Below are 13,296 nucleotides of genomic sequence, written 5' to 3' on the forward strand. Positions count from 1 at the left end.
TGGAGAAACAGTGGTCATCCCTGGCTACTCTGCCTTCTCCTAATAGTACAGAGAAGAAATGTTTCTTCTTCATTTGCTTCCCTCTTGGAGGTGCCTTCTGTAGATACTCCCCTGATGTCTTTGTTTTCCACATCTGCTATTCCAGGGGATATGGCTGAGGCCCTGAAAGCGGAGGACAAGAAGTCTGAACTTTCTCTCCGCTGAGCACACCAGGTTTCAGCATGGGTGATCAAGGCCGCAACTTCATCCTCTTTCTTCGCCAGGGCATCAATCATGTAGCTTCGTGAACTGCAGGCAATTGTTCCACCGGATGAGGTTCGGACACATCAGACACTAGGGAAGCTAGTGGCCGCTTCAGAGTACGTGGCAGACGCTTCTCTTCATTCGACCAGGTACTCTGCCAGATCCATTGCAGCCACGATTGCCTCTCGTAGGTTACTATGGCTGAAACTGTGGAGAATGGACTTGAAGTCAAAGTGGCGTCTGTCCATATCCAAATATAGCGGTACACAGTTGTTCGGGTCAATCCTCGAACCGCACATTATTGAGAGCAAGCATAAACGCAAGATTCTGGCTCACCCCTCCAAACGGTCGGATAGGCGGCCCCAGCAGGAGTTCTGTAGGCAGGCCTCCCGTCCCAGTGGGTCCTGGGAGTGGAGGCAGCCCTTTCGGGCAGGGCAGTCCTGGGATTGATCAAGAGGCTCGTGATCTTTTCCCCCCAGGCAAGATTGTACACAGGACTGCCAAAACATGGGAGCCAAGGGCCAATTCCAATCCAAATGTCCCTTCCGGGGCTCGGGTGTCTGCCCATACAGGCGGTCCAAGTGATGCCAAGGAGGACTCTCCTATTGGGGGTTGCCTGGCGCTGTTCAGCGACATTTGGGAGGAGACCACCACTGACTCTTGGGTCAAGGAAACCGTCAAGTACGGTCTCACCCTAGAGTTCTACTCTCTTCCCCCAGACGGTTTCATACAGTGTCCGGTGTCACGAAATGCAACCAAGGCAAAATTGGTAGCCACGGTCATCTCCCATGTGACAGTAATCAAAGCCATAGAACCAGTACCACTGGATCAAGAAGGAAAGGGGTTTTACTCCATTCTGTTTGTGGTCCTCAAAGTGTCAGGAGGATGGAGGGTGATACTGGACTTAAAGGGTCTGAACTACTTCTTAACCTACAGAAGGTTCAAAAAGTCCTAAAGTCCATTCTCGCCAGTGTCAGGAAAGGGGATTTCCTCTCCTCCATAGATCTGACAGAGGCGTACTTACATATCCCGATACTTCTAGAACACCGCAGGTTCCTCCGGTTTTGTTATGCACATTGGCATTACCAATAAAGAGCCCTTCCCTTTGGTCTATCTTCAGCTCCAAGGGTTTTCACAAAAATTTTGGCAGTCTTGGCGGCTCACCTCAGGATGATGCCGGTGCACGTGCAATGCTATCTAGATGACATTCTAGTGCAGTCCAGCTCCTTTCAGTCGACCCAGTCAAACCTGGAAGTCACGATACATACCCTTCAGGTTCACGGGTTCTCAGTGAACTTCAAAAAGGGCCACACAATCCCCACAAAGCGCCTCCTACATCTTGGGGCGATCATAGATTCAGACCTTTGCAAGGTCTATCTTTCACAGGAATGTCAGGTCATCATCTGAAAGCTGGTCCATCAGGTTCGGAGGGACAAAGCAGTGCCCCTGGTACAGCTGTCTCAACTCTTGGGAAAGATGGTTTCTTGCATGGGGATCATTCCGTGAGCCAGGCTTCACTCAAGAAGCCTCCAATGGTTCCTCCTTCCCTTTCAGAAACAGAACCTCAGTTCTTCCAACAGAAAGGTCAGGGTTCCCCACCATACTTTGTTATCCCTCCTATGGTGGGCTTCATCCACAATGACCAAGGGGACCATCTTCAAGGAGCCCCTCAGGCTCACCTTGACTACAGACACCAGTCTGTTCAGTTGTGGTGCCCATCTTCAGACTCATCTGGCCCAGGGACAGTGGTCCCGGTCGGACCTAGTTTATAATATAAATTGGCTTGAACTCAGGGCCATACACTTAGCACTCCGGCAGTTTTCCTCCCTAGTGACGGGACAGCACATCCTGATTCTGATGGACAATGTGGTGGCCAAGGCTCACATCAACAAACAGGGAGGGACCCGGTCCTGGTCGCTCATGCAGGAGGCCTTGGATCTAGGTCTGTGGGCAGAGTCCAACCTGGGGTCCATCAGGGCGGAACACATTTCGGGGGAGGTGAATCGACAAGCAGATTCCCTGAGCAGGGTCACAGTGGACCACTTGGAGTGGCGACTGGACCAGGCACCGTTCAGGGACATCTTGATAAGTTTTGGTCATCCACATTTGGACCTCTTTGCCTCCCTGTCGAACACTCAACTTCGCAGGTTCTTCTCCAGGTTCCCGACATGGGGAGTGGAGGGAACGGGCCTGCTTTATGCCTTTCCTCCCCTTCCATTGTTACAGGCAACCATCCGCAAGCTGATTCAGGAAAGGGCAGAGATAATCTTGATTGCTCCACATTGGCCAAGGCGTCCGTGGTTTGCCAACTTTGTGGATCTATCGCTCTCACCGCCGTGGAGGAGTCCCCCGGAACGAGTGGGTCTCAGCCAAGGGAATCTTCAGCACCCAGATCCACAGTGGCTCCAGCTAGCCGCCTGGCACTTGAGTGGGAAGGTTTAGCTAGGCAATCCTATTTGTCTGGGGTGATCTCGATGATTCAGGCCTCAAGGTGCCCCTCGACTAATAGAATTTATGACGCCATGTGGAGGAACTTCTGCACATGGTGCACTAAGCAAAATCTCAGGCCGCTCTCGGTCACAATTCCCAATATTTTGGACTATCTGCTGGAAGGTATGAACAAGGGTTTATCACCTAGTACCATCCGCAGGCAGGTCGCGGCCCTGTCAACGATCCTTACTTGCGACAACTTGGTTTCTTTGTCGCAACATCCAGCAGTTAGTGCTTTCCTAAAGGGGCGGTTAACGCTAGACTGCCTGTGGTACATCGCTATCCATCTTGGGACCTACCTAGGATGTTACAGGCCCTGACCTCTCCTCCATTTGAACCTCTCAGTTCTTGTTCTCTTCATTTTCTGTCTTTGAAAGTGGCATTTCTAGTAGCCATAACATCAGCTACAAGGATTTTGGAATTGGCCGCACTTTCGGTTAGGAGTGATTTGTGCATCTTTTTTGAGGATAGGGTGGTCCTCAAATTGGGCCCTTCCTTCATTCCAAAGGTAAATACCTTGTTTCACAGGTCCCAAGACTTAGTTCTTCCAAATTTCTGTCCGAATCCTTCACATAGTCTAGAACGATATTGGCATAAATTGGATGTGCGCAGGACTCTGCATCATTATGTCAAGCGAACCTCGGCCTTTCGCAAGTTGGAGACCTTGTTCGTGTCCTTTCAACCCTCTGCCATGGGTCAGAAGGTTTCATCTTCGACCATTGGTAGGTGGATAAGGGCATGCACTGCTTGGGCCTATCTTTCTCAGTCACTTCCAGTTCCTGCACACATCATGGCTCACTCGATGCGCAGCGCAGCTGCGTCAGCAGCTTGGTCCACGCAAGCTTCAGTCAAGGAGATTTGTAGGGCAGCAATGTGGTCCTGCCCTTCAGTATTTTTCAGGCATTATAGGATAGATAGGTTTGCAGCGGCGGACGCCGCGTTTGGCAGACGGGTGCTACAACAGGTTTTTTCTTCTCAGGGGACACAAGACTAGACTTCCCCCCTCCCGTAGGGACATGAGCGGCTTTGGTATGTCCCATCCGGTGGATTCTACACTCATCATGCTGGAGAAAGGGGCGTTGTCTTACCTGAACGCCTTTTCTCAGCATGATGATGTAGAATCCATACCCTCCCATTAGGGTAGTCTAGGCAGGTGTCACGATGATTGGAGCCATTGCGCCAGACTTCGTCAGGGATGCTTTGCCTCGTCAAAACTGGGAAGACACACCCAGAGGGAGGCGTGGCCAAAGTTCTGACCTAGTCTCTTCTGAGCAGGAAGGCTGAAATAACCCATCCGGTGGATTCTACATCATCATGCTGAGAAAAGGCGTTCAGGTAAGACAAGGCCCCTTCTAAAAACCCATATTTCAGTTCTATCAGTTTTATGGAAAGAATATGAGCAATGATTCAGTGAGGTGAGTAGTCAATAAAGGGAGCGAAGCTTTTTTTAGCCCTCCGTTCCCCAACTTTACACCTTTCAAACATGAAAAGTACCAATTTGGGGAAAAGCTGATTTATTCCAATCAAATAAATCTAAATTATGATGCCAGATTGGCATACTTCCACAAAGTCCATTCCAGAAAATTTTCCTATTCTCTTTTATCATGTTCAGTATGACAGTCTCAATATGCCTTTCTGTGATATTACTCAGTTTCATAGATTAGTAAAAAAGGGAGTCTGGAATCAGAGCTCTTTTCTCTGAGAAATAATCTTGCTAGAAAATATTTTAGCATCACCTTTTCTAAATAATTATTGATGAATGAAGAGTTAAAATTTCCATCTCCATTCTTGGCAGAACTTTATGTCTATTTTATGTTTAAAGCCAATGAAAATTTACCAAGTTTGCTGTGTGGTTTCTCAAGTTTATAAAAGTGCTCTGAAATAGTTCGGTTGCACAAAACTGAAGGAACCTCCTGTGTTTAAGGCTAGTATTCAGAAAAAAAAATCTATTAAAAGTTTTAAAGTCGAAAGAAAAAAAGGAATGGATTTGCTTCTATGTCAGATATTTTTTGGTAAATATTAATGATTTTTCTTCTGTATCTTCCTTTTAGTTACTTTAGTATTAATTGTATTGTTTGCTATTCTAATAACCTTGTTCTTAATTAAAACAAAAAAAATTAGAGCCTTCTGAATGAATAAAAAAGAGATGGACACATATAGCACAACTCAAGAGATTCTACCTTTATTTTATATTGTTTCTTTTATTTTTCAGAAGTGATTATGCTGAAAGCAGTAGTGCATATATTGTATCCATAATGTAAGGTGGGGCAAAACTAGGATAAATATAAAATCTGTGACAAAATGCTGTTTTCAGTAGTAATAGTTTTAAAATTTAAAGAGAAATATTTATTATGCTAAACTGTAGTAGATAGGCATGTTTATTTTTTCTTGTCTCTTACTTCATATTATGTTGTATATAGAATACGCTGTATGTATTTAAAATAATCCTGGAAAAATATTTATTTCAAAGGAGTTTCTTTTGTAGGCAGAATGGAATTTAAACATATTTATAGAAGTTGAGATGCATTCTCATTGAAAACTATATTTTTTAAGAAAACAATTCACTATACATAAAATAGCAATGTTAGTGCCTTATAAATTATTTATTGATTATGCATTTAATTGAAATCTTGTGATTTTATTTTAGGGGTTCCTTTATCAATAGAATTTTGTTTAGGTACTATTTATCTTACATTGTCTGCACTTAAACCAAATCTGTTATGAAGATCAAAAGCAATGCATAATAAAAAGGAAGAAATTGTTTTGCTGATGAATACTACTCCATCAGCAAAATTATATCATTGTATTACATACCACTTACTTAGAAATCACTAATGAATGTGATGTAGAAATAGATTTTATACTATTTCCTGTTTCCATATTTATTTATGTATTTTGAATTATGCAAATAAATAATTTAGCCTTAGACTAATCAGTATCAACTCACAATGCATGTTGGTTATTTATATCGTATGTTTAGTACATTTGATTCCTGTTAAGCCAATTAAAGATGATGGTCTGCATTCCAAGAATCGAAAGAGAATAATGCCTAATCCACTAACAGAGCCACCTGCTATCGATCCTATTTATGAAGCCCAGTTTTATTGTAATGTTCCCAGCATCCCTGAACGCAGTATGGAAGGTAATTATGTGATTGTGTTGTTGACTGCTCTTTTATTTTTATTTGCTTAATTCTATTGCCATTCTGAAACATTGCTAATCGAATGCTCTCAAATTCCAAATAGAAAGCAGCATTTAATATAAAAATAAGGCAACCCTCAGACATTACCTACTAGCTTAGCTTAACTGAAACAGCTGTTCAAATATAGTTTTCTCCCTCCCCCACAGGACTGATCTAGTCATGCCTTGCATTTAAAATCCATAGAAGCTATAGCTAGAATTAATGGTTTTTATAGAAAAGCATGCAGCTTCTGAATCTGACCATGAATTAGAAAATGGATTTTAAAAAAATAGTGCTACTATTTTTATGTAGTGCAGCAGTAGTCTCTGTATATCTGTATTTCATACAGAAGTAGTTTAATATTTAATATTCATGGGAAATAGGTTCTTTGATTACCCCAAACCTTTTTCATTGTGGTTTCCTAAATTCAAATCAGGGTTCTTCCTCCCTAAATCAGTTAAAATGTCAGGCCCACTAGAAAAGTAAAATGAGTTTTTCTGTCCCGTCATGAGTATAAATTGCCTCAGTTTTTGGCTTACAGCCAGAGGACCTTCTCAACATCACCAGGCAACCAATCAATAGCTCTATCCATTGGCTTGTTAGAATTCCCCCCTTCCTCCCTTCACCCAACCCCCTCTTTTTTCCTGGGCACCAGCTGCCTGGTGCAAAAGACAGAAGATGGCAGGGGAAAAGAGCTTTTCATCCAGAGCAATGACCTGCATCAGCCCAAATTATTGACACCCTGAAGCGCAGCTGACATAGAATATGGGGAAGTAGGGTTTGCATGAGGTGTGTGCCATTTCAGTCACAGTCCCCTTATTAGCTGCTTTTTATACGATAATCAAAGTTGATGAAGCTGAAAGGCATCCTGGAGTCATTGTGCTTGAAACCACAGAGAAAAAGTTGTCTCTCTCCTACTTCACCATATACAGTACCACCATAGATACATTTTTAAAATAGTTTGTATTGTTTTTAAAATAATAACAGAAAAAAAGCAAAAGAATTCAAGCATTATCCCAAAACCCCCATAACAGATGTTTAAAGAAATAAATGAAAATAAATGCAACAGAAAAACTTAAAGTATAAATATGCTGTTAGAACAATGAACAGTTCCAACTCTATACATAATCATCTAATACAGATCATTATTCTTATATATAAATAAAATTCTAATGTCTTCTCACCACAAATACTTGTCAGCTGTATTTGGGATCAGCTTAGAGACCTTACCATTTTAGGAGGAGAATCTGGTTTGAAATAACTCTCTTGTACTCTAAGCTGAATGGCCCTTGTCATGGTTTGTTGGCTGCCTTAGGAGGAAAAATACTAAATAAAACTGAGGAATAGGTTGGGAAAAAGATGAAGGCAATTATATGGGGACTTGACAGCAAAAGAAAGATGCCAGTTCATGTTCACATAATGGCTAAAAACAAGTAAGGAAAAGTCCCAAATCCTACTGACTGAATTTAGAAGGAATTATTTCCAGTAAGTGGGTATAAGACTGCAGCAGTCATTTCTTTATCATACTGTTAAACCTACTCAGAAGAGTTTAATTGGAGAGTTCTTGATCTAGCTAAATACCTACTGGGTCACTTCATTTTTTGTGTGTGCCATCTGTGTCTCAAACAAAGAGTTTTATAATTCACCTTTAGTCATCTTTAGTGGAAAACTATCTGAACTGTTACAATAGTCTATGGAAATTCTTAGTCATTCAGATCATGGTTGTCCCAAAGGTGCTTTTTCAAGAGACACCTGGACTTTTCTTGTTTTTCTTTGAACAAATTGAACAATCCTCTCTCAACTGAGGGGGAGGGATAAGACATCATCTATCTCCAGTATATACCAGAGTCCTTTCAGCAGTTCCAAGAAGGCTTCACACCTATTTGCACTACTCAGGTGACTCTGAGGACACAAATAAACCCTCAACTGGTCTCAAAGACTCTAAAAGAATGCAAATGACCAGCTGTATGTAAGGAATATAAATCTTTCCATTCTCCATCATCCAATCAGAGTTGAAGAAACTTCTTGGATGAGAAGTGGAACGTCTTCAAAGAAAAACAAGGAAGTTCAGTTGCCTCTTGAAAAAGCATCTTTCAGACAACTGTTAAAATTGTTCAGTGCCAATGTTGTATGTTTAACTAAAGGTGTAAATGTATTATAAATTGTTAGAGTTCATCTGGAATTCTAAAGGGGATTCCCACTATGATTCTATTCTCGCTCTTTTTCTTATAGGTCATGCACCTCACTATTTTAAACTGATATCTGTTCATGTACTAATTCGCCATGGAGACCGATATCCTCTGTATGTCATTCCCAGAACAAAACGGCCAGACATTGACTGTACATTAATGCCTAACAGGTAACATTACTGCATTATACTAATGCTTTGTATATTTTACTTCTGCACAAATAATGTTAGTGCCTGATCAAAATTCATAATCGTTTTGGAGTAGATTGTCATCAGTTTAAGCACACACCCACAAACTTTCTCTAAAAGGATTCTTTCATGCTTTACTTCTATAGTGCTCTGCATATTCATTCACACAATATTGATAAGCTTATATTCCTGATATTACATTCTCTTTCTGTCTTTAATGTCATTTCTTCCACTTCCTCCTAAATTGGTAGAATTGTCAACAGAGGTGACTCACAGCTGTAGAAAGCTGCCTTTATGGTCTTCCTCCAATCAGTGCTAAAAGTATATGTTGATGAATGGGTGGATTTATTAGTACTTAACTGTTTTATACTGATTTTATATTCTGGTTATCTTATACATAAGTAGAGACAATCTTACCATTAGACTTACAATTTAAAGATGCAGTGCTCAAGAGGAAAAGAAAATAGTATCAATATTATCAATTCTAAATCTTAGATTTTCATAAATGGTGAAAAGGGTGTTGCATTGTCACACTGAATATAAGTGAAGTTTGATAGATGAATAGTTGCCAAAATAATAACACATTAAAGAGTAAAGATTGATTTAATATTATTTTAAGATGACAGAAGCCAATCATTTACTAATTAGTTTACTCATTTCATTCATTCTACTAGGCTTTTTATTTTTAAGATAGTATAGTATGCCAATTCTGTAGAAAATATTCATTTCAGTGGATGTTTTAATTTGAAGTTATAAAGAAGCTGGATAAAAGGATAAAGGGCAAGAACAGGAAGATTCTTATCTGATTGTATAATATCTTTAGAAGCTTTTATTTATGTCAAAGGAGATACCAAGTACTGATTGAAAGAAAATCCAAACATTGCACATGGCCTATTTATACTGTTTTCTTATTATGAATCTGTAAATAACTTTTCATAAATAGAATGCATTGAAATTTGAAGTATGTTGTGTTTAATGCTGTAACATGTAAATATTGTGTTAGTTTCTGTCTCTTCTGTCCCAGTCAATGAATCAGTATTCAGAAGTATCTCAACTTTTTCATACAATTGTAAAGTAAAATCATTTAAGAGAGAACTCAGTAACCTTTTGTGATAAACACATTTTCTCAAATAGAATGCTACTGTGCTGAAGTGAGCTGTGCATAATAAATTTTTTGAGAATAGCCTTACTGAATAGAAGTAAATTGAATTGGCTCTAGTAAGCAATTACATTTTGTAATAAGATAAGTGATGAATAAGTTGTTAATTGCACTGATTGGATTTTTAATGAACTTACTCTAGGGAATGAAATAATAATTGAAGAGAGATAATTCAAAGCCAGTTGGACATTTTATAAGACATGACAACCACAGTTCTAAAAATATCTGGTACAATAGCACTAGAAAAATGTCCAAAGTTGTTGAAGGTATTCTGTGATAATATTAATTAAATCACTATTTTATTTCTTCTATAAAGTTGAAAAGTAACAAAGCCAAAGTCAGCAAACCACATTGTAGAGACTTACAGTGTAACTGTTATTTGTACAAAGTTTTTTTGTCGTAGTTGAAATTAGTTTTTCAATGAGTATGAAACAATATTGAGTTTATATCTCCTAATTTAGCTGTTATCCCTATGCAGTTGCTATTCTCACAGTGCAATTGTGTAAGATTAGATAAATGCTGTCCATATAACTTACAGTTTATGAAACATTTAACCATTCTAAAAGTATTGTATATGAAGTGAGTTTGAATATTCATAAATAGTAGCATTTTCTTTGATCATTCATGAACATTTTTTCATACATACTTTCTCATTTGTTTGGCACCACTCCTACTTCTCCAAACATTAGCAATGATAAAGGAAGTTGCTTTCTTCTTCCAGTTTCCTTAAAATAAAATGCCTAGAGTTATGGATTGGATTCAGTGGTAGAGTATGTGGAAATTTCTTCACTTTTTTGAGTTCAATCCACTACCACCAATAATTGATTATACAATAGTTAGTAATTTCCAAGATTCTGGGAAAGGATTTTTTTTTTTTACAAAGTGGAGAACCTGGCACATATGATAAACATTGACAGTCTTGGAGATGCATTCTAGAAATTACAGGATAGCAAGGATTTAAATGATAGGCAGAGAATGAGGAAATGGAGAAAGCTTAACTCCATGCTAGAATGAGAGCAGGTTTTGTGGGAGAAAGATTACTGGGTGGAGATTTCCTGATTTCGTGGTGGAAGATGTGCTCCTAATGGATACTGATGAAGGGGTTTAGTTGGTTAGCAGAACAGAATTGGTTGGATAATTTATATCAACTTTTAATTAATGCATGTTGTAGCAGAAGGACAGGGTAGATAGCAGGGATTACAGCTCCAGGTCTGGTACATGTGGTGGATAGACTATTTAAGACATTTGTGGGGAGATGCATTTTGAGACCACCTGGTGGAGGAATGAGAAAGATCTGACATGACCTTGGATTGGTTATTATATTCTTTTACTTTGGTAAGGGAGAGAAAGACCCATTGTTTTATTTCATTCAGTCTGTTGTTCTTGTCATATTTTATCCTTTTTTTCTTTTTAAATGTATATTGTAATTACCACTTTTTGATTGTTATGGGTTGCCTAGAATTGTTGGGAGTTTCAAGGTTACATATAGCTCATATAGACCAAAGATGTTCAAGCATGCAAACATCTGTGGAATTTCCAAATTAGAACGAGATTCTCAATTAGTAAGGATGCTAAATACCACGGATAACAATTGAATTGATGAAGTGAATTGAAATAATATATAGTTTTGTTTTCTTGTCCTCAAAAAAAAATGAAGATGCATAGTGTGATAGAGAAGTAAAAAGTTTAATTCTAGGGAGGAAAATAATACTGAACTTAGACAAGATCATGTTATCTATTTCTATGACAACATAGCCAGAAGAGTTGAAACACTGTTTTTGCCAGTAATGAATGGCTTTAAGAACTGAACAGTGAATAAAAGAGAGAGAGAAAGAGAGAAGATAGCTGCCTTTGAATTATGACCTTGGAAATAATGACTAAAATACAGTGGACTTCAAGAGGCATCAGTCAATCCATCTTGGTTTAAATAAAGACTGGAAATTGATTTCATCAAAAAGCAGAATTTCACATACTATAGGCATGTAATGCAAAGAATTATGTACCAGAAAAGCAAAATTTTATGTTTGGCAAAGAAATAGAAAGAAGGTTAGCTAGTGAATAAAAGGATCAAAATGATAAATGGAATGACTCCAGATTTCTGCTGGAGATATATCAGGATGGAAATTATTTATCTACATAGATGTCAGGAGTCAGATTCAATTTAGGGGCTCTTAAGTAGGTAACCCTGGTTACCTATCAAGTTATATATTTATGAAAGAAAGGGTCAGATTGCATATTTAATAACTTCCACCTTATCTTTCAAATTTATGGAATTTAAAATTGAAGAGTCTTTCTGGAGGCTCAAGCATACTAACAAAATACTTCTTTCATTGTACGTAGTATAATCAATCTCCACACTGTTGCCTGGATACTGTAAATTGGCCATTCAAAAGAAAGATTCTTAATATGATTCTTTTTTTTAAAAAAGGAAATGTAATTAACCAATGTATGTACTTTCAGCTGCTTTGCATTTCTTTCTCACCTTCACCTCCATTCTGTTCTTGTGAATAATAACACACCTAATGAAACTTCTAGAATGTAGAAGTGCAGGATTTTTTTCTTGAAATACAAATGCTTTTACATATTGCCTAGGTGTATGTTAGCATTGCTTAGATACTATTTACTAAGATAATCAGGTTGATTTTTGACAAAAGCAGTACTGGCTTTTCATGAGGTTAATTGTAAATGCTGGTGTTTACAATATAATAGTGAATAGTGAGTTGTGCTTCTTAAAAGAGCTTCAGGTTTCTATAGGTTCTAATATATTTTAATGTAATATTTAATGCGAAATTGAAAACGCTTTTCAGTGTTCTTATATTTTTTTACAAAGTTTATTGTAAATTCTTAAGTTGTTTTATTGTATTTCTTACAAAAGTATACAGATTATGCAGTATGTGCTAAACTGATCGTGTGAACATACAGATATTTCATAGAAGAACTGAGAGTGTTGAAGAATATTCTTAAAGATGCAATGAATTATACTCAAATGCATAATAAATTCAGAAGTGTGTATAAGCAACGACAAGAAAAGAATGGTTGTTAGATTCCTATTTGTTCCAAATTATCTCTTTGCCATTTTTATGGGTAAGAATGCAGGTACAACTTTACTTGCAAGGATTGAGCTTGATATGAAGTGCAAAATGTTTCTTGATTCTTAAACCTGGTTTGGAGTCAAAATGAAATTTGATTGTATGTATGGATCACTTTTTAAGAGATAGGAGATAATGTGACTCTTAATCTTGCTGGATTTGTCAGCAGCTTTTGATATTTCTGACTGCACTATGGACCTGGTTTATACCTGTGGACTACTGCATTACTTTGGTTCCATTCCTACTTGGGGGAATGGTATATAGTCAACCAATCAGAAAAGTCATTTATTTCAAATATAAGTCAGAGGTCTTTCAGGCCATAAGAAAAAGTAAGCAATTAAACTATGTTTTCTTTATAACTGCAAAAATTGTGACAGATTTTTTTCCAGATTGCATTGAAAAAAAGGAAGGAACTATATTCCTACTGCAATTAAAACTTTTTGCTTCAAATTTCCTCAACTTTTTATGAGGTGAAATTAGGGCCCTTTTCCAACAGCCTGACAAAACAAGTTAGTCTTTAAAGAGCCTTTTCCTAGATATCCAGATGTGTTCTCCACTGTATTCCTGAGATTAGAAGCTGCTCTCCTTGGAAATAAGCCGAAGTCTGGCAAATAATATTTTTCACTGGCTAACTCTCAGCTTGGTGACCATGAGACTTTTCTTAATAATGGTTTCAGACAGGTATACTATAGATTCAAGTGGTGGAGAAATATTATAAACAAACTGCACACCTGTGGCCTTTCCGGTGAATAGTTTC

At 38.3% G+C, this 13,296-nt stretch overlaps 1 protein-coding gene across 2 annotated transcripts in view; it reads left to right on the forward strand.

The window, feature by feature from the left end:
* Positions 1-13,296, forward strand: part of PXYLP1 (2-phosphoxylose phosphatase 1) — a 61,192-nt gene that overhangs the window by 33,895 nt on the left and 14,001 nt on the right. For both annotated transcript variants that reach the window (XM_039342468.1, XM_039342467.1), the window contains 2 exons: positions 5,714-5,875; positions 8,147-8,273. In XM_039342468.1, the coding sequence (XP_039198402.1) occupies positions 5,714-5,875; positions 8,147-8,273 (289 nt within the window). The remainder of the gene's footprint in view (positions 1-5,713; positions 5,876-8,146; positions 8,274-13,296) is intronic.

The sequence above is a fragment of the Crotalus tigris genome, unplaced genomic scaffold (assembly GCF_016545835.1).
Source record: "Crotalus tigris isolate CLP2741 ecotype Arizona unplaced genomic scaffold, ASM1654583v1 scf7180000017792.2578787, whole genome shotgun sequence".
Taxonomy (NCBI): domain Eukaryota; kingdom Metazoa; phylum Chordata; class Lepidosauria; order Squamata; family Viperidae; genus Crotalus; species Crotalus tigris.